A 23754-nucleotide genomic window follows, 5' to 3' on the forward strand; every position below is an offset into this window, starting at 1 on the left:
TTTCACATTAGACGCGATCGAGTGGAACGAACTGTAAGTATCGACGTCTGATCCAACGCTGATTTTGCAGGATCGAGAAGCGAAATGCCGGACCTTCCACTCGAGTGAGTTCGTAACGCGATACGCCTCGTATCCGCGGAAAATACAATTTCACATTGCGTATACACTTCTCGAATCTTTAAACAGAGAGACATTTCTGAATTGTGAAAAAAAGGGTGTCCTTTCCTTTATACGTTGCGCAGTATCTCTCTGTATCACCTATGTTCGATATTTCTCTGGAGGAAAAACATTAACGCGTATGACAGAGCGGTAATTGAAAATTTTCTCATTAACATATTCACGCGCGAGCAATCAAAATAATTTTAACGGCAATTTCATTATTAAACATCGATCGATCCGTATGACAGAGACGCCTGTCTTTTCGACATCCATAGATATTACTGAGACAGCTACGGCGTTTTAATTTCTTCAACGCGCAACACGGATAGTTTTACTCTCGGTTTATTCTATCCTGAGAATATAACATATTGCATTTGTGTGAATCCGCATCGGTCCAGAATATATACTATCAAGCGAGAGAAGGTTTTCCATTCTTATGCCACGATAAGAATTTCATAAGAAATCGGCGAAGAAATACCGATATATGCTTCGAGCAAAAAGTAGAAAATAAAATTTTCTATATAAAACGATGCTTTGTAAATAAGCTAACTGCCGAATTTCCTGACCGTCGGGAATTAAATCTTGGACTATAAATATTCGATCGAATCGAACGAGAATCTTCGCATATCAAGTGGGAATGCAAAACAATAAATAAAATTGTTGCCACCTTACACCGACAAACAAATATTGTTGAAACTGATCTCATTTTCTGCAAAAATTGCAAGCTATTTGTATAAAAAAACTTTCCCAGGAATTATTATATTACTCTCATTATATGATCTTGAAGATCATGCGTTTACTTTTATTTTCCAGCTAAACTTTTCATATGTCTCACGTTAATGTTAGAACTAATTTATAATGTAATACTTATGTGATTCACACGCGTCCATGTAGATTTTCCGGAAATTCGCGGTCCGCCGAAAATGCGATGGCTCGGTAAACGATTTTTGATACGTAATTTCGGCCCAGTTACAACGGAGGCGCGCGCAGACGAAAACGAAAGTGAGAGATAATTACTCGTCCCGATTAGGAAAAACGTGCCAAATGTTCGCCTTCATTATTCTTTTCTTATTTTAAGAAATTTACCATTTTATTTAAAACGGCTCATTATAAATATCGGTATTCCAAGGGTCCACATATCGCTTTTCTCAAGCTCCCGAATCTAATCTTAGATATTCATGTTGTTGTTCAAGCGGTTTTTCTATAAATGGCACCGGCGTCGATCTTGCTCGTTTTGAGTTGGCGACATTTACGGAGTTCTCATACTTTGGAAATGTTTATATATGAAGACAACTAAAGCTACGAAAGAACGATCTATCCATCTTTTTGTATAAATGTATATATACTTTCGAATTGATATTAATTAATCCATTGATAGTTAAATCTCAAGTCCTGTAACCCTGGTTTGTTAAGTATTAGATTAAGATTCTATAACTTTACTGTGTAAATTACGGCACAAAAGGCTATTACATTCTCTAGGGAGAACTTTAGAATCTTATTTCTCAGTTTTGACAAAGGCACTCAGGTCCTTTCACATAAAAGTCGTCCATTTAATAGGACAATGAATAATGCCGGTAGACAAAAGGATGCGATGCTTTAATAACGACAACACTTTTGCTACCGCTCGTTGTCGACGGCGTTGTCAATTACGTTATCCGACAGTCGCGTTGTGGAATGGACGATTAACGCGTATGGAGGTTAAATATTTTATACTTGTGAAGTACGAAGAATAGAGCACGATCTGCCAGCATGTAAAACGTTTTCACAGAGGTATAATAATTGTATGATAAGATAAAACGGCTCGTTTCTGATACCTTCTTTACGTGACATTAAATCACAAGTATTGTTGTTACATCATCAATAGTTGTAATAAATATGATCACGGAGAATTTGTTGCATCATTGTAATAAGAACTAATAATATGCTTTGTTCTCATCATACATTTGGGATATATATGTAGATATTCTTCTTTGTTACAAAATTTCAATCGTGGTTATATGTTCCATATGTCAATGAATATATTAATAAATTCAAACACACGGGATTAATTATCCGATATATCGTCAGATAATTCTTAAAAAAAGCGCTAGTATTACATCCATAAAAATCACAATTATATAAATTTAGCTAATTCACATTTCGCTATTTCACTTGAATTCACGTATTTCTGTTAAATCTAATCATGAATATATAAGCTCGTGGAACACGTGACTATCCGAGCGTTTTGTCGTCAAAGGCTTGAGAGGCTAATTTCTGTACAGCTATCATACTATCGATCGTCATGGTACAAGTCGAGGAGTGCTGTCGTGACACCGGGTATCAGTGTCATACCATCCTGATCGTGAATATATTTCATATTTAATGTCACGTGGAAATGGGTCAAAGCGTCAATCGCCATCAAGGCACAGCACGATTGTTTCGTTATTTATTCGTAATTGGGCCTCTCGTTATAGTCACAATAATTGAATGTACATGCCTGTTTTGCGTGTGTGCCTGCCTATGCGTGTATATGCGTATGTGCCATGTGAGAGAAACATCGCGATGTCTAATTACTATTAATGGAAAGCGGGAAAACGTCTATGTGTAGATTGTGTAAATTACGGAATAGGATTTATCGAATTGTTGATCGTAGGTGTGTTTATATATATACAAGGGTTATATAATAAATATATATATATATATAAATATATCTAAAGCGTAAGTCGCGGAAGTAAGAAAAATAAAAATCAAATTATAATCGAATCGGCCTTTGCGCGTTAGGGCGGATAATGCGAGTTTTTATGACTCAAAATTGTCGACAAGTTCTGTTGATCAATCATTGTTGATTATCGTTTAGAAGAATGTTATAGCTGCTTTTTAAAAATGAGTCGACTATTCGTCACCCCGTAAATCATCCTTATCATAACGGAACGACAAGAGATATAGTCAAGAAATAATAAAGATTATACGTATAACAATACGTTGTACAATATATCATTCGACAGATGAAAAAAGATAACGCGAAAATATCTCGATTTGGTTCTTCATGATTTGCAATATTAATTTGAAACGAGTTACAAAAACGATGTACAGACGGAGAACAACAAAATTAATGCTGCAAGAACACTATTTCAGTTTTACCTTTAAATTCATTAAATGTTAACTCTATTTTTCAAGGCAATTTAATTTGACAAATTCGAAAATCGAAGAGAAGAATAGTATAGTAATGTTAACTGATTGCCCATGTAATAAGTTAAATTCTTAAACAAATTAAATTCATCTATATTTGACGAGGTCTCGGCAGATTTTGATCCGTGCATTTTTATACGTGACATACATATAAAATGTGTAAAGAAATATAATACGACAGAAATTGTTCAATTTTTCAAAACATGCATGTTTGAAAATGTTTGCGCGGTTAAAGGGTTAAGACGACGCAAGGAGCGATGCGCGCGGATTGCGTCGCGAGTTAACATATCATTTAACGATTCAAGCATGATTTCGTGACGTTTTACTTACATATCGGTGAAAATCTCCGTGCGCTTTGATCGTTCTCGTGGATTTCCGATCGCTGGAATTCATCAATGAGCTTCGCGCATATGGGAGCGCATAGAAGTACCGATATATTCAACGCCTTTACTTTTAAATTGCTAAAGTAAAAGGTATCGGATGTCGAGCTGAGCATGCTGGACAGTATCGATACCCTTGCATGTGTCGAACTTATCGATACTTTTAAGCGTCCCTATACGCATCATATCGCTCCAAGACGGTCCACTTTGTCGTATCTGAAACAATGTAAAAAGTGCTTTTAGTACGATTAGAGTCGAGGCGTAGAGAGAGCTCGTGCGTTACCGATTTTCTTTTGAGCTCGATCGTGCTGACTCTTTTGAGAAAGAGAGAATTAATCGGCGATACGGAAAGGACGGCTAGCCTTTAAGAGGGACGTTTCAACGCTGTCCTCGTACGAGTGGCCTGACCTTAATATATTTTGCACTATGTATACATAGATATACAGAATGGCGACCTATTCCTTCCCACGAATACATCCCTATTGTGAATACTACCGTCTTCGACCCATCCTCCGCCCTTCCCCACCGCCCTTCCCCAATCCCTACCGTCCTCCTCGAAATGAAAAATGTTTAGTCAACGGCGGCGCATCGCACACTGTACAATAATCTCACGCGCGTGCATATGTTATATAAATACACGATATACGTACGATTAATGATATGCATTCCTGTGCGTCGATGTAATTAATTACTGTCCCCCCTCCCCGGTAATACCCCAAGTATAAAACGCAACTTGTACCAAGCCAAGCCACGACTTATCGAAATATTGTCGCCAACAGAGGTATATACATATTATATATATATATATATATATAGACGAATAAAGAGACGATTAATGTACATCGTAGTCATTATCATTTGATATCTTACCTCTCTTAATCGACAAGTAGGTTGCCTGAAATTTGCTGGAAAGAAATTAAGGATTTAAATTCCTGATAATAACTTGATCATCTTTTACGCGTACATCTTATAAGTTAGCTAATCATACGGTAACGAACTTAATTTTGTTTAATTATACTTTATATTGATTTTATGATATTCACGATGGATCGATAATCGATACCACAAAAGAAATTAATATTGGAGTCCCGCGCGCGAGACTGTTGTTCAGAAGATTGATAGAAGTAATCGATATCCTGTGCGGGTAGAGAAGCAACGGCATTACTATGTCATTACAAGCACTAGGCAATATGTTCATTACGTTATCGTTGATTACATGACGTTAATCGTGTAGGGAATAAATAATCCGTAGTCGTCAAGGGAACCATTTACCAGTCGATCAAAATTCCGCAGCACGTGGACGCGTACGGACACAGCGCCGATGTGGTAGCCATATAAAGTGTATATGCCGTACAATACGATTATAGCTGATAATTATTCGATTTAATGAGCTGCTAGAGATGCCAAAATAGCATTGCGGTATATTCTCGATTCTGCCAGTACATTCGATACTGTCGGGAAAAAGATAGATTATTTTGAAATATAAATATATTTTCCAAGCGAAAGATGATTTTGACAATTTTAACAACAACTAATAACGTAAATGAGTTATAATATAATTTTTCGGGGTTAATACCATAATTAATACGATTATCTTCATCAATTGCATGTATTATAGATTGAATTCTTAATATCCAAAATGAGGTAAGTATACAACTGGCAGTTGTCTCTCTCGCTTGAGATATAAACCCGTCATTTAAATAAGTAATAGTTTAACATTAAATAAGACTGCTGTCATTGTGTAGAAATAACGAATCTAAAGATTACAAATGTCAAATTTCTCTAGATATCTTATATTAAAGATTAAAAGTGAAATATGACATTCCAAAGATTTCATTTTGCTCATGATGTAGTAATTAAATTATGATGTTACATACGACGTTATTGATTACGAGGAGATATGACTACTTTTTGATTATAATACGCATCGGTGTAGCGGCACTTTTAATTGTACAAACAATTTATATCACAGAGATGCTAATATCAACTCGCGCACGCATACTCGCGCACGTCCGGCGTATTCAATTTCGATCGGGATTACAATTTCGAATATGACTCTCGTAATTGCGGGGACTAATTAATGACTATTATGAGAATTAATTGGAACGTGACTCCGTGTCGCATATTTTAATGCAGACGATTACGCGTTAGCAAATCGCTAAAAATTCATCGCATAAATGGTAAGATACTTATATAAGAGACAAAAATGACAATATTTATAACATTAAATAATAATGCTCATCACGTTTGTTAATTGTATGTTTTGCTTCACTTAATTAATTTTTAACTAATTAACATAAAATTATATCATATATATTTGTAGCATTTCCATATAAATTTATATACAGTTGATATGCTAATTCATTGGCACTTATAATATCTTCTTTTATATTTAAATATAAATCAGAATATGCACACAAGCAATATTTTATCCTCATAAATTTTCTTAATTTGCATTTATATTGTAATTTACTTAATCCTAAATCTCATAATTATATTTATCTTTTTATCCTAAGTTGCAATAAAATACGAAATATTTTTAATTTATTAAAATTTCTGTAAATTCCTGCCAAGACAATATCTAATCACTCTTTTTCTCTCTCTGCTGAAGATAAAGCATCATTGTTCAAACGTTATATTAACAGTTTACGCATCAACTATAATAATAATTATAAAAAGAATTACGAATCAATTTCTAACACTGTTGACAAGAAATCGGAAGTAAGTAGGTAGCTGATGGAAAAAATAAGTAAATTCGAATATTCTCATCAGTCTCGATTCTGGACTACGGGTTAATGTAGTTCAAAATGAAGAGCACGAGTGTAATGCGAGGCGGGCAACAGATCGTTCGCTCGTTACATCCGAGCGAGCTTTCGAGCGAGCTTTCGAGCTTAGCGCGCAATGACCAAGTAAATTGCAGGTACAGCGTACCTGCGGGCCCTCGATGATTATTCAATTTAATGAGCTATTGTAGACGCCCTCTGGAACGTGACGTTTACACCGCAACCGGTTTCCGTGCCGCGAACGATTGGCCGTTCATGCTCAACGAGTTCGCGGATCGCTCTCTCCTCCTTCCTGTCAATCCTGTTTCTCGCTTCTGCGAACACGCAGGATACGCAGAAGCGAGAAATCCGCGTGCATACGCGCGCTTAGCGCTTGCGTGCACTCGCGGATTTGCGGCGCGGCACCTCTAGCCGGAATTTCGATGCCGTGACGAGCGCGCAACGCGAACCCATTGATAATTAGTAGACACTTCGAGGCGAATTAATCCACGACGAAACGACGAGCTCCGCGCGGCCGGTCATTAATTAAGGACGACGAGCTCCGCGGGAACGATAAATCTACTCGGCATTCATTACAGCGGGATACGTGCGCGTGTGCGAGATACAAGAGCTTACGTCTCTCGGCAAAAATTCGCGCAGAACTGTCCAATTTGTAGGAGCTTTTTAGTTTGCAACTTTAAATATCTTGATAATCAAGTCTCTAATAGCTAAGTTACTGTTTAAGCGAGGTCCACTGCAAATTAATTGAACAGCAAACTTTTGTTACCAATCTACGCTTTTGACGCTTAAGTTTATAAAATATCTTAAGCTTCGATATTAAATACCTCGCCAATTAAATCATCCTGTAAATTCTTGCCAAGACAGCGTCCAATCACTCTTTTTCTCTTTCTTTCTCTCTCTTTCTCTGTTTTGCTCTTACTGTTAGTGAGAAAATATCTTCTCACTAATTGTAAGCAAGTATTTTCCGAGTATTTTCAAAATATCCCAGAAATGGCGCGCATTCTGATTTATCGAAACGTACGTAACTAAAAAAAAAAGAGTGGCATTTAATTCAAAGCTAACTTAATACGAGTGTGTACGATCTACGTGATCTATTAGTTCACGTACATAATCAGACATGAATCCGACGTGATAACCCAAGCTGTTTTCCAAGATCCCGATTGGATCCCGCCAAGGAATCGAAAGTACTCAGACAGCCGACGAGGGTGAGCCGCAGAATCTGCCTCTCTCTCTCTGGATACGTACATACTGGCCTCGTTCCGAGTCGAGTCACGAACGAGCCGAATGGACCGTAGTTCGGACTCCTCCGAAAAGTCGGCAGAAAAAGGGTTGCCTCGTTAATCCAGATCAGCGAGAAAACGCCGGAAAGGGTGACCGTAGCCGTGAAGGCCGAGTGCTGATAGTAAGGCAAATGCTGAAGAAAGGACGAAGAAGGCAGGGTTTTTCGAATGTCGATGATGGCGAACGGGCTGGAGACATGAAAGAGAGAGAAATAGAGAGATATGGAGGGAAGAGAGGGGGGCAAATTGGAGAGGGTGGATACCGAGAGAGGATGAGATGGCAGGGAAAGGGCGGGCTGATATTGTAAGTGGCTGCGAATCCTTTATAACTGAGAGAGAACTCTCGCGGGCTGAGCGGGGCGAGCTTGGAATTTTTGATGTAGTAGCGGGCAGATATGAATATCGGAAAGTTTCCAAAGGAATTCCGCAGGGTCGCGTAGCGAACGGGGGGGGGGGGTTGCGACGGGATCAAGAGAAGGCGAGAGGGGAGGCGGAGGAAGCTGGCGGCGAGCAGAGATGATGCCTGCACACGCTGCTGCGCCTGGAACACAGCGGCAACTTTGAGAAATTGCTGAGAAACCGATAAACTTCGGAGCGGACAAACAACGATTTGAACGGATACACGGATTCCGATATCAAAGCGTTGCCACGCGTGCATCGTTTCAGATCACCGAGATGAAGTTCTACGATTACTGCAGTTAAATTTTGCGCGAGCATTTTTACACAAACAATCAGCATAACTATTAAATGTAATAAATGTAACAAGCATAATTATGAAATGTTATCAACAATCTAAAGATTTTTAAACCTAAACTGTTAGATTTTTTAACAATTTAACTTACTACATAGTTTGGATTTGACAATTGCCATTAAATGTAAACGCATGTTTATATAGAATCAGAAAAATTAATTGCATACTTTTCTTATTTTTTAAATAAGCAATTTTTCTAAATTTAGATATTTATTCGTGTATGAATATAAATGTATCGTTTTTAAATCACTAAATCATGAACAAATGTTGGTATGTTAATAGCTAAATTAATTAATATGTATGTTAGATCTCTTCCTCAAATTTATTATTAATAGCATTCGTATGACCTGTATGAAGGCACGTCGTAATTTAAATAGCATTATCATTAACCATTATTATTAACTTTAATGCTTTTCGAGAAAAGATCATTTTGTGTAAACATAATATCGTTTCCGATTTTGGCATCCAAACTATGTTTTTATTAAACTTTTGCAATTCGATGATCTTTCTATCAAAAATATTTAATTATTATTTTGCAAATGATTTTGCGCAAGATATATTATCGTTATCGCGAATATACTAGCTCTTCTCAAATACCTTATCAGTATATTGAGGAAGTTTCCCCTAAGGATGTAATCAACTCTTATCGATTGTATTCGTGTGCGCACCGATGGAATAAAGGAAAACTTTGACGCCGTCAATTATGCGTGTAAACCGGTATTGTTTTAAGCATATTCCTGCAAGCAAAACTCTTGCCAAACATGCTCAAACTTGACGCTAATAACCAATAACAAAATTACAAGAAGTTATAGAAAATACTCGAATATTTAATTCCTAATTTCTACTCTTCTGCAAAACCAATGATACAATTTCCAATAGAAATTCTGTTAAGTCAAGACCGGAACAATCTTAGACAACATATAAATAAATCGGGTCATAATAGTATTTTTCTGATAGTTTTGTAAGATGTCTTATAAAAATGTAAGACGTCACAATGTTCTCTGGGATATTATTGATAAAGTAAGATATAAAAAAAGTATAATATGCTCTCTCTTTTTAATAAACGTTAAGATGTTTGCTAATATTTATATGTTGCACAAACAAAGTAAAGACATGCGTTTCCGAATTAATAAATTCCTCGTTGTGAATAAATATGTTGTGTAAAGAGGGCCACCAATATCGCAGATATAGTTCAACGACCTATATGTTCCGAGCTGAGCAAGAGGCCGTGTCTATCGATATCATTGTAAATGGATATCCATAGAGACGATCGCATCAAAGATGACCCGGACACGAAGTAATTTTCCGGAATTCAAGCTGACGTACAGGCTCAGAGATCAAGATTCCTTTAAAGGTACACGACCGCTTCGGTAAAACGATATTTTTCAAACTTATTTGCACGCGGTTAATTAATGTTGAAATCGATGCGGAACGTTAAATATAAAGTTATTTTATGCATATTGACAATTATAATTTTTCTGCATAAATGATAAGAATAACTTTCTCGTATTTCTTGTCAATATATATAGATCTGACAATGAGTGTCAGCAGAACTTCTATAGACATGTCACCTATCAACTATTTATAGGACTAAATTTCCGAATCCTATAAACATGTCTTCTATATCCCTTCAAATTATGTCTGTACGATGAATAACAAGCAAATAACACTTTAGAAATAGAGCTAGAATAATTACCTTATCGTCTCTTTTATAACCTGCAATACCAGAAATACTTGTGATGAGGTAAATTAAAAAAAAAAAAACGACAGCAGGTGACATTTGTTCGCATTGTTCTCGAGTGTTACAATTTCTGATAAACTAAAATTAGATTTTTTTCCTACCAAGAGGTTAAACTGAAAATTTTTTCCATTACTACGATATTTGTGATCTCGCTTGTTTCCGTTCATAAAACGGACCCACATCACTCATCGTTATAAACTCAAGCATCGGATATTGTACGAGCCACGGCGACGTAACTGTTGCGCGTGTATAATTGCACGCGACGTAGATCCGGAATAATTCCGGCTTCATATTTCGTGTTTCCGCTTTCTCTTGCGCCCAACGGTAACGTTGATGAAACTTTTTATATTTCATCTAACGGTCTCTGCAATAAGGGACCGTGTAGTTTACGGTGGCGTATCCAATCGTACCTATACGTATACGAGTTTCTATGGCGTTGCACATGCTCAATAATACTAAGCAGAACTCTTTACGTATAGTCGGTAATATCTGACCATTTAATTAATAACAAATGGCAAAATAATTATATGATTGAAATAAGATAGAGATAAAGAGAAAATAAGTAGAAATAGAGATATTTAAGTGTCTGCAGATTACAATCATCGCGCGCAATCGGGGAAATATATAATTATAGAATACTTTACTATAATATTTCATTATTGTTATTTATTAATATGTGTACAGTTAATAAAATAATATCAGTATTAGTTTTTAGTAAAAAATGATAAAAAATATATGTTGTGTGTGTGGCGCAAAATATTGCGGAATAGAAAGAAGTAGAATAATTTAGCATATAAATTAGGATACAGGATACAGAGGAAGCTTTGTGTAATCCCAGTGGAAACAAACATCCATTCATATGATTGGAATGAAAAGCGACTTCAAAAGATATTTTGCTATGATATCTAAGCAAGAGATATAAAAGATTCTACGTCGCATCGAGACTAATCCTATAAATCTGAGATTATGCGACTATAAGATTATATACAGTCATTGTAATTCATTTTTAATATTTATTCCGTACTCGTGATCCGTGATCTGTTCCGTTTGCTAAGCGTGGAATTTGGTATTTATCGGCACGGCGCAAGATTGTTGCGGGTATTACGGGCACGGTGCACGTACTACCTGAAGTAAGGTAAAGAGGAGCGAAGCGAGCTCCGCGCTCTATCGCGAATCTTACCGCGCGTGTAAACTCATAAAGCGTGAAGCACAGTAACCAGACCGGCGCGCGGCGTCGCGACGTACCTTAAGAGAAGACCTCGCAGAGTAAAGGGTAATAATGTCTCGTGCGGTTCCGTTTTTATACCTCAACTGCGCTTTGAATTGCCAACCTTTCGAACTGAACCTATTTAAATTTCTTAATTTGACAAAAAAAAATTATGATTAACGTCGGTTAATCAAGCATATCTATAAACTATATCTTGGCGTCGCTGAGAATAACGGGCACTCGAGATAACCTCGTGTATCCACAATCTGATACACGTCCCATACATTGAAATAGCTTTCAATCAGCCGGTTCGTCATGCTAAACGCATCTCGTGCGTTGTGATGCATCATCGATACGAAAGGCGGCGTTCGCTGATTACAACCGCATTTCGAATTTCTGGTTTGGGCGGAGGAGAGGAGGAGGAAGAGGAGGAGGAGGAGGAGGAGGAGGTGCGATAGTGGGATACATATTATGCAAATATGTTTGCGCTGCCTCACGTTGCGAAATAATGTCGACGGCCGCTGGACGGCGGTCAGCCTAGTGGCCGAGTGCCGATAGCGTTATTATATTATTTCGCTAATATTATTGCTGTGTGTTATGTGCGGAGCCCAATTAATATAATGCGGACGGGCGGACCGTCGTTTGATCGAATTTGCGCGGGCCTTTGATGCGGCATCCAGCCTGAAATCGACCGCTCGATGATAAAATTGATTAATGTCGCTGTCCTGTCCTGGCGACCAAGTGACTCGATCGGGTCTCGTAAACAGATACCGCAAGGGATATGCAGTACTAACGGAAAAGCGATGTATACGGTGAAGCGTCTCACAGCGCATCTTGCAGATGAACACGTAAAACTCAATATTGTCATTATTACGCTTTCGTTTCAGTTTTTAATTTCTGCATCCAGCGAAATTATATATATGAACGTTGCTCATACTATTAAAAAGTTACAAAAGGCTGGATAGCGTAAGATTAAGCTGCCACGCCATTATAAAAAATAGCTTATATATAAGTCAAAGCAAAAAATTAACAATACCAAAATTATTTGCAAAATTATTTGCAAAAAATATCAAAAAAGTAGCAAATAATTTTGGTATTATTAATTTATTGCTTTGACTTATGTACCTATATGCTGTTTTTTACAATAGCATGGCAGCTTAATCTTAAGCTATCCAGCCCTTCGTAACTTTTTAATAGCTGGAGCAAAAAAATTACTTTTAAAAGCAAATAATAGCAAATAATTAGCAAATTAATTCTATATAAAATTTTTTGTGTTCTAATAATTTGGCTTAGATAGCTTAATATACCTAAGAAATGCTTAGTGGGATCTTCTAAAAGGACGTAAAAATCCGCGCCGGAAGTTCGTTTGTTTCCGAAGTGAAGCGGGAAAATATTCTCCCGCGTCTACGGACCTCCCTCGTCGGGGCGCGAACTTCGGAGATCGAACACGTCAAACTTTGAATAACGAACCGGCTGCTAATGAGCGCCGTTCATTGTGCCCGGAATGCGTTACCCGCGCGCGCAGATCCCTGGGCGATATTAAATATTTGATCAATATCCCCCGATCGCGCGGCGCATTGGCCGTGTCGCGGCGTCGCTCGCCTGCGATCGGTTATCCGATTACTTTGCAATCGGTTTTATCCGCAAATGGAATCGAAGATCGCCGCAGCAAGTCGGCGATTAAAAGCTCGTTCGCTTGTGCGTGCGAACGTATTAAAGCTCGCAAACCGATAAGCGAGCCTCGCGCTCCGCCGGTTGTCTTTTAATTAACAAGTCGGTGTTCCATTCGTTAAAAAACGCTAGCCGCGAGTGCCGCTTTTTGCTGGCATAATGTTTTGTTTTATTATGTGTTTTAATTGTTTTATGAATTTGCTATTTTAATTTTACACGATCTTATATCCTTCTTTCTTGATCCATTCCTTTCTTTCTTATATTTGACAGTTAGTCGAAATCACTCTCCGTAATTAAATTAAGTCTTCTCGAGTAGATAAGATTTCCAATTAAACATGGCTTGAGGCTATTCACTAACATCTTGTATAAATAGAAAAATGTGCAACTAGAAAAAGTACACTGAGAGAAGAATCCAGGTCTAAATGATCGGACAATTCGTTCGAAAATTAACAAACGGACAATCCGACACTTTCAATCGGAATAATTAAAAAGTTGTCTAATTATTTATTTCTCTGAGTGTATAGCTATTAAATTTTAAATACCAATAATCTCTTATTATTTATAAAAAAAAATTTTAAGTCGTACTTGCACAATTTTCGAATCTCAAATCCGATAGTCGCACTAACAATCATAATTCAAACGCATCCACTAAGTGCAGAGGAGTCCCGAGGTAAGTTTTTAACGAGCTCGCGTTCCTTAATGATCTTAAAATTGTATGCATTCAGAGGGATAATTGCAAAACGGCGTTATGGCATTTCGTCGGGAATCCCTTTTTTCGCCACGTACTCGATTTTTCTTCCTCGATTCTGACTCGCCGCGCGACTCACGATTACATTCGCAGTGTTCATCGCGGCGCGCTTTCGTCTCTCGTCGTTTATAATCTTCCTCTTGCTCATTCATGGCAAACGATGCCCACCGAGGACAACGCCGACGCTGACGACTGCGACGTCGCCGTCGAGAACGGAGTGCGACAAGTAGCCGAGAAGAGAACGAGTTAGCGGGGGGGAGCGATAGAGACAGACCCGCGCGGCGAATGGGTGGTGTGCGGGTTTTAATTATTTCCACGAGATGAGATTTCGCTACGGCAACTAGTATTGAGCGTTAGTCCGGTGTAAATTCCGGGATCCCGGGCTAATCGGCATAATTCCACGGAATCCGTAATGGACTTTGGGAATGGGCGCTCTGCGTAGGACACAGGACCGGCAACGTCCGCCCTACCACCACAACCAATCCTCCCTCTCGACAGAGCCGTTTTGTCCATCGAGTATCTGTGCGCATGGTATTTATGTACCGCGGCGTAAGCTTTGCATAGGTTTGTCAAAAGTTTTATATTCACAGAAAGCGCTGCCTCAAAATATGGGGAAAAGTCGCCTCAAAATACGAAGAAAACGCAAGAGTTGACGTCAAATATATTAAATTGATTAGCTAATCTCAATTCGATAGAAATCTTATTTTATTGTTTTGTTTTATTATACAATAAATAATTTATTTTAACAACATTAAACATTTTAACTGCTTAAAAAGGTTAATTTTTAATATATTTTTAATGTATTAAATAAATTTTAATTAAAAACAAAATTCTAATAAAAATTATTTTAAATATATAAGAGTCCTAATTATTTTCTCTTGACATCTCTTGTTTGATCTCGCAATTTGTCCCTTTGCTTACCCTTTCGATATCCTATGTGCATGTATATGTGGCGTGCGCAAGCAGGGCGTGCGCGTACACCACCTTCCTCTCTCTATACGTTCCACATGGCAAATTAGATCTTCCAACTGTAAAGAGCTTAATGCAATAGATTCGCCGACTGTCCAGAAAATCTGACCAAGCGCGATCGAATTTCGGCCATTATATCTCGCCGCGGATGCGAGCTCCTTCGTAAACCCCTTGGCGCATATTGGCAAAGCCTATCGAATATCTACGCGCTCAGGATGGTTTATTTGCGATATGAAAAAGTACGCGGGAAAAAATCTGAGAAAATTAATTGAGCCAAATCTTTTCGACAAAATCGATCGCTTTACACTGTAATTGATAAGAATAATTAATCCATAATTAGAAAGATAATAAAAAATAAAAGATAAAAATTTAGCTATATGAAAGATAATATATCCTTTTTTGAAAAATCAATAACCTAATAACCATTTATCTCTTTGTAATATCAATATTTCTTACTCAAAACTATATTTAGCAAAAGAGCTTATTTATAAATATTTAAGTTTGAATTAATCTTTATTAAATTTTGTATATAAACTGTCAATATGGAGGACTACTATTAATAAAGCAAACTGAATAATACGATATATATAGAATTTAATCATATTCCACAAACGATTGACGAATAATTTGTGCAATGCTTATTGGCAGTGAATACGGTGCATTATCGCGGATATAGCACGGGCGGTTAACCCCTCCCTCTTGTTTACCCACTAAGCTAATCGAGTCATTCAATCAATCTCTTCTCGCTCATTTTTTAAATTATTGATCGATTATTTACTATGTAGAATTGTTTATTAATGTATAATATCAATTAGATATTATTTCATTGTCATTTTTTAAGGACATTATGCGATTATTACATCTTACGAAAAATAAATGAATAAATAAATAAATTTTAAGTTTTTGTGATGACATCATTTGAATAAATAATTCATTACGTTATCGCGCGCGCGATTACTATATATATGTAATGATTAAAATTATCAAGTTTGAAGACATTTATTAATTAAACTGTGATAATCTCATTCTCGCCAAAATGCCAATCTTTTGTTAACAAAATCAATGAATAAAATAAATTCTCGTGAAATCTTAAGCTATTTTAAAGCAATTTTAATTATTTCTTATTATTTGGACATTGTAAATGTGAACTTTTCTAAGATTGTAAAATTTAATCTGAAATCTCTGTCACATGCGGGAATTCATGAAAATTGAATTACGTGAATTACGAATCCTGATTGAAGTGTCCAAGAATGATTTGATGGAATACTAGATTTCGATAGAGCGCTGCTTATATCTCTAATATCCCATTAACTATATGCACGATTACAAGGGATTACATGCAGGATGCATAGAGAGGGAGGGCGATATCCCGCGAATAATTCGATGTCGCATTACTACCATTCCACCTGCGCGTCCCTCGTGGTTGGATTGCTACAGACAGGTAACAGATGGCCTGTATCCTAAGGTATTTTATATGTATATTAGCAAAACGTGTTACGAGTGTGACAAAAAAATACAAAAATTATTTTAATTAAGAAAATTGATTTAGTAATATCGCTAAATATCTTAATATTTTTCATAGTGCTGAGTAAAAAAAAATTCACGAGTAAATAATTAATATCTAAACTTTTACACCCGCCCCGTGCCCCGTAGTAGCTTGCAAGCGAGCCGTTTCCAAACGAATATAGCCGGATGTACCGCAAGGAAGGAACACGAGGGAGAAAGACGGAGACTTGGACAAGCAGCCGACTTGGACAGTTCGACCGGTGGCGTTCAATGCTAATGAAATTCCGCCGGTCGCTTTCATAGATTGTGCAGTCGGCCGAAGCGACTGCCGGTTTGGCATGAGCGCAGGCGTCAATGAATGGTCGCGCCGGAACTATCGGAATAAACGGCAAAACTGCCTCGAGAACGGCACGTGCGCGCGCGAAAAAGCAGAAATTAATAACAGGAATTTAATTATCTTCTCCTAACCCTGTAGCAAAATGTAGAAAATATATTTTCTATATTCTGTATGTATTTTATAAAATCAAATTAAATTTTATTAGTAACTGATTATTTACAAAGTGATTCTCTTTCCTTTCACATTTTTATAAGATTTGAAAATTGTCGATGAAAAAGAAAATAATCAGTAAAGAAATAACGACTAAATACGAATGCTTACATAAGAAGATTTCCAAAGGATATATTTTTGAAGAGTGCTAGTACAGAATAATGTAGATTCCACGGAATTTCCCACCGAGATGTAACTCTGATAACTCGAGTTTGCTCGCGAGGATGTCGTGCGAATTGCAGAAGTTAATGAAAGAGATCGATGATATATATGTACGGAGTCAATGGAGAAGCGGAAAGAGCGCAATCTCTCCGATCGACAACCGAGTCGAACTTTTAACCGGATAAATGAAAGGAACTGACGGAAAGAATCGTAGGATTTAATAAACATTCCCGGATGGTAATCGGCCGCCGGCAGTAGCCGGGTCTCTCTCTTTCTCTCTCTTTCTCTCTCTCTCTCTCACTCTTTCTCTCTCACTCTCTCACTCTCTCTGTTCTGCGAACGGTTTTCCCGGCGAACTCAGATTCCAGGGTAGATTAAACCCGCCGGAGATATGCCGCCGCCGTCGTCGATAAGTGGCTTTAACTTTCAGAAGCTGTTCATAGTTCAGTGCGTACGTAATGAAGATTCGCAAGAAAGTCGAGGTGGGAGCGAAATCACGGACGACGAAGTCACGGCGACGCGTTCGAGGATAATAAAAGTTCTCTCTCGCGGATGGGGGAATTCGATCAATTATATTATACGATCTTATTAGTTCGCAGAGCTCTCCCCACGCGTGCATCAATCACACTTACTTATTAGGGAAAGAATAACAGTTGATTCTTTCATTCTCAAAGATTGCTCATCATATACTTGCGATAGTCTCGTCATATATACTTATTGAAAGATTTTGAATAATTGCTATACAGTTGGAAGCTCTTGGAATTAAAGCATTAAATAGTTTGTTACATTTTCGCTTAACTATAATACAAACTCGACATAATCAGTTTTATAGCTGCAGAATTGGTTTCGCGTAATACTGCCATCCATGCTGGAAAATAAGATATTTTGGCGCGCATAATTATTCATTGTGTCGAGTTTTCAGATAAATTCGAGCAGTCATGAATCCTATTCATTATATTACCTGTGCTATCTGACATTCTCTCCTCAGTTAAAACGAAATATTAATATCTGTTTTTTAAGCTCTTCTTTTATTTTTACAGAGGAAAAATACAGAAGAAAAATATGTTAATATGCCATTAATTATTTCCCGATACATATAGAATTTGGATAATAAACCAACTTTGATTGTAAATTTTACTGATTGTCTGTTGCCGTTTGAAATTAGCGCAGTACGTTTTGCATCGGTTAAATCAACAGAACGATTGTCGCGATAGGCGTTACGGCCGCCCTTTACGTCAAGCCATTTGACATTGCCACAGAGAGCCATTAGCCACGACATTGCGCACGATTTCGACAATCTTGGGACCGTTCACCTTCCTCTTGTAAAGGCCTTTGTAGACCAATCGTGTATCCTATGACGGAAACTACAAGCGGATACAGAGAGAGAGACAGAGAGAGACAGAGAGAGAGAGAAAGAGAGAGAGAGAGAGGGGGAGGGAGAGAGAGGAAACGCGGACATGCAACAATTGTTGTATACGTATGTACATATATAGTCATGTCAGACATCTACACGGTCACACAAGTCGGAGCGACAGCGCACGACGGGTCTTTGACGTGTTCTCCGTTACAGCAAAATGTCCCCTTTGTGCACACGCGGATATGACCGGCATGCACACCAGTCAGCGGAACGGTAATGGACCTGGCTGGCGGCTTTGTAAAACAAATAAATCTTGGAAAGACACAATTGTTAAGCGTCGCTTATTTGACGCGCAATCATTCGACGTTCGGAATGGCAATATACCTCTATCGCTTTCCCCTTGATGTTCCACTTTTAATTAAATAGCTTTTATGTAAAAGGGAGGGCAAATGTCCATTTTATTCTCTGCGTTAGAAACATTCTCTATCAAAGCCACAAATAAAACTTAACGGACTCTGTTTGTAACTGAGAATATGTAAAGTATTCAACATATTCGTGCATAGATCGTGATGCGGAGGTTATTTAATGTATAAACGTGGAAGTTAGAGAATGTAAAATGGTAAATCTATTTGTTTGTTTACACACAGAGATATATTTCGCAAAACACCGCCGGCAACTTCCTCAAATTCGGTTTTGTATTTGAAATTCAAATTGCACGCGTTATCGAATTTGTTTGTCATATATCTATATAGATATATAACTTGGTGGACGTCAATTATAAAAATATTTGACCATAAATCTACGATGTAATGGCATGGGGGAGAATTTCCGTTTCATTGCAATATCCCTGAAATATCGTTCGACAAATTTTTCAACGCTGAATCGAGCAACAGTGATACAGCAACAAATATACAAATCGTGCATTCATATCGAATAAACTGAAAGCAATTTTTATCGGCCGCGTAATCGATGGTCACCCTCGCTCTCGCTCGCGTTGATTACTTAATCCTTCACAAAGCCATTGCGATGACAATCGTGATAAATTTTCTTTCACACACAGAAGTATTAATTTAACTTATACATATCTCTTATATCGATGCAATCTTCTATCACTATTTGCGTTAAATGTCACCGTTTGTAACTAATGTTTTATTGAAATGTTATGTTAAATATTGTATCTTAAAATATGTAGCTGATTGTATACTTTTTCATAGCAAAAACGCAATTATTATTAATTATGTGCACTTTTATGATAACTGATAAGTTTATTGAGAAAAAATTATTCTTCGCTTAAATCGCGTAGCAGATTAATGTTTTTTAATCCTCTCATGTGACTCTGTTCAGTCTTTTATTGACAACGTCAAAAAATATAAATCAACTTCTTACAGGATCGAAAATGCAACAATTTACGGAAATACATCCGATTTATTCATTATGCGCGCAACATCCATATTGCTGCCAGTAACGTAACTCAACGATTGATCAGACTGACATAATATTGAAGTCGCTGTTATTTTTAATTTTAATTAATTTAAATTAATAATAAACGTTTGTTAAGATTGATATTAATTATGTGACTTATTGTATCTATATTTTCAGAGTTTCGTATGATACTTTAGGAAGATGCTTCAGATTAATATTAATTTTTTTATATGCTGATATAAAGGTCTGGCTTCGCGAAACCATCATCCTGTCAAGTCAATTCTTTCAGTACCATCCATAGAGCCACGACAAATGTAATCGCGTGAATGATAACCGATGCCTGATAAATAACTATAGTCGATGTAAAATCCTGCTTACGCCACTGGCATCGCAGCGGCCGGTTCTCGGCGCTTTCCCACAGCCAAACCCCGTGCTTGTGTATAATTTACCGCCGGCCGCCGCCGCGCTCCGAGTATATCCATATCCCATTTGTATTCGGCATTACGTGCGCATGGATCGCACGGGAAATCGCGTACCTATTTCCGGCAATATCATATCCGTCACGCGGCCGACGCGAAAACGTCGGCCGTTGCGGCCGCCGCCCGTGCTCACGAATTCCGCGCGATTGTGCGCGCCGCCAAACGTGACGGAAAACACCTGGTCCGGTCGCAAGGGAAACACAGGAGGGGGAGAGAAAAAGTGACCGATAGCCCACGCTGGCAATCTTTTTGCGGTCGGAATCGATGTGTCATTTCGCGATCGACGTTCCGCGAACGTTGGGCATCGACCTCGTAACGCAAACCACACAGTCGTGTGGAGGATGTTTCAACTCGCTCTATAATTTCTCCATTCTGTAATTTTGATGAGAAGTCTTGTCTTGTACAGCGTAAAGATGTAGGCTGATTATTTCTGAATGACCGACACTGAATATTATCTTAAATTAAAAACATGAATTATACGTACCAAAAGTTCTTACTTTAACAAGTATAATTTGTTAATTTGACAGTTAAGTTTCAAAAAGAAGTAAAGTTTACTAATTATTCATAATTCTTTCAATTTCTAAACAGAAGTAATTAGAAACAGCTAGGGCATCTCTCTTAATGACTTGTTTTTCGTTATTAAATAGTATAAGCGGTGCTTGGAGCAAAACGCTCAGAAATTCGCGAGCGTTAAATGAACCAGATTTCGCGCTCTGACATCGTACATCTTTCGAAATCGCCGAGAATATGTAAGCGCGACGAATTGATTCAAACGCGACGATTTACGCAAACGGATGACGAAATGCACGACGACCGGCGCGGCGCGGCGCGTCGAATTTCAAACGTCAATCGTCCAAGTCGACACGGCGAACGTTTTGAGAGACAGACATTTAACACGTCGACTTCTATGGACCTTGCTTTGGTACGGGCTGTTTCAAACATACGGCGCAGCTGATTTCGTCTTTTCGACGACATAAAGCGCGGCGCGATCAGCGGCGCACGCACGAGCCTCGGCCCGTCGATTGTAAAAGCGTCAAAGATACGTCGACAAGTCTTTGATGGCAATCCGCGCACCATTGGACCGTGATTAGCTTTCATTAGTGCACACATTGCGATGTGTAACGCCCGATATCAATGTCGTCGTAATTCCATATTGTCGCGCGTTGATCGATTTCCAATGTGGCTTGATTCTACTACCTATATTAGCAGAATTTAGGATGTCGCAGGTAAAAAAAAATGGTTCTCTTCACGGAAAAAAATAATTCAGGCTTATCAATGCATAAATTATGATATCGGAATATTATTGTACGGTGTAGTTAAAGGGAATGGAACGAAGGAAAAATAAGATGTAGAATCCATCAAAGAGACGAAAGTTTCTCGCGTAATATTGGAATTAGCGAAAGTTGTAATTCCCTGGACTTATCGGGGCAACATTATTCATGAATTATGCAGACAATCTTGTAAAGGCTCTAACTATGTAGCGGACGAGTAATTTTAAGTTTTAACGGGGTTGCGCCATGCTACACTTAGCTGGAATAAAGAATGCATGGATTACGTTTCAAACAGAATTCGTACTTCCGCGCGGGGACTGCGATTAAGAGTTTCTGCAATACAAAAAAGAAATAGTTTGTTAACATTTCTTTGCTGATCGTAATTTCTATTTCTTCCTTCCTTTTTCCAGAAAATCGTACATTTTACTGATGTACGATATGAGAGATGAATTATATAAAAACTATTTTAAATAGATCAATAATTAAGACCTATAGACTTTCTTTTCTGTGAGATGTGTCTCTCGTCGTAATGTTTTTTTATCTAACGTACGTAGTTTCTGTAATAACAATCGCAATTTCTTTTCTCTTTAGGCGTCCTGCGAAAGACTGAAATTGCGAGAGAGAAACGCCAATAACGCGAAACTCCAATCGTTTGCGACGCTATCAAAATTCTATCAGGTGAGAGTTTCAGCGAAACAACACTTCCCAGTTATGCTTCTACGAGGAAAACGCACATGCATACGTGCAAGGAACGCCATCGCGAGAATGTCAGTTCTGGAGGCCGCATAATAACGAAGAAGTAGTTGGATATTGGTATCCATAGGACAGATATGAGGTTTATATGCGTGCCACGCACCCTCGTCCAATCTCCTTTACGTCCTTCCGATTTCACAAACTGTCTCACCTTGTCAATCGATACCAACATACATAAGTGCACGTATGTATACACACGTATATATCCCGAAATCCACGTAACTAGTTCCCGACGTTTCTGATCTCTCGTACAGAAATCGCTTACGGCCGACCCGACTGTTCTCAAAAGGGCGTGACATAACGTCCTGTCATCTCGGACCTTGCTCCCGAATTCGCCATAAATACTCCAAAGGAGAACTTCCTTCTTTTATGTCGGGACTGGGATTCCCAGTGCTCTCGTCTCCGACAGTTACTGCCGAGTGTAAGGATGTCGTAGTGTCGATGGAGACCACTGACGACAGATGGACGGTTGTCTAACGTTATAATCCTTGTCTACCCACCATTCGGCATAGTCGGCAATCTCTTACCAAGAACGTCTTGTTTCGGGACGTTTCAGGAATCGAGAGAAATGTAAACCACAACTTTTGTTATTTCATTGCCACTCCAGAAAAAATATTATAACCCTGTATGTAGTTGTGTTATACGAGATATCTTCTTATAGTTTTATATTTATTTATTTTGTTTTTACTTTAATTAAAAAAACTTTTCACAGGAGAGAAAATTTGTGATTTAATGTCATCGATATTTATAGTATAAATATGAAAATTAACTGTTGATATTATAATACTATGTAATGGTAGAGCCTATAGCAATAAAATTTATATAAAATAAATTTATGTTATTATTTATTATAACAAAATTTGTTTGTTATTCTTGATAAGCTTCCTTCGATAAACTTCTTCGTAGAGGCACGTCGGCATGCCTGTTTGATTAAACATTACCCGTCGTGAAAACTGCGAAAAGTAGAAGCAGAAGTATTGCTTTTCAGTTCGTCGACGCATAAAATCTTTCGAACAAAATAATCAAACATCGCAACTTTGACGCAGAATAATCATATTTGTAAAATTATTTTTTCACCATCTTTTTACCCTCGGAATTTACATTTTTTCGTTAACATAATTACTTTTAATAGCTATTCACCATGATGCCGTGCTACTTCGATAATGCGTAGGCTTGCAAAGCTTTCGGCGAGCGCGGCGCAAACAAGCCGCATGAATAATCCCTCCCTGAGGACCTTCACGGTGTAAAACCACGACGGACAACCCGCCATCGCCACCAGAAACTCTCTTAGGCTGATCAGAAACGCGCGGTGAACGCTCGTCACGAAGAAAAGGTCTGAGCGTGACCCCGGGCTCGTCGTCAGTGAACCCGATTGGTGTATGGTTTCAGAGGATGAAGTC

General features: G+C 38.0%; 1 protein-coding gene across 2 annotated transcripts in view; it reads left to right on the forward strand.

Annotated features, from left to right (window-relative positions):
- LOC139820800 (lachesin) overlaps positions 1–23146 on the forward strand; it is a 145398-nt gene extending 122252 nt beyond the window's left edge. The window contains exon 10 of one of the 2 annotated variants that reach the window (XM_071791343.1): positions 22193–23146. In XM_071791343.1, coding sequence (XP_071647444.1) covers positions 22193–22211 — 19 coding nt within the window. In that variant the 3' untranslated portion in view covers positions 22212–23146. The remainder of the gene's footprint in view (positions 1–22192) is intronic. The other variant, XM_071791336.1, reaches the window with a different exon arrangement.
- The last annotated feature ends 608 nt before the right edge of the window (positions 23147–23754 follow it).

Source organism: Temnothorax longispinosus, chromosome 1 (genome assembly GCF_030848805.1).
Source record: "Temnothorax longispinosus isolate EJ_2023e chromosome 1, Tlon_JGU_v1, whole genome shotgun sequence".
NCBI lineage: Eukaryota > Metazoa > Arthropoda > Insecta > Hymenoptera > Formicidae > Temnothorax > Temnothorax longispinosus.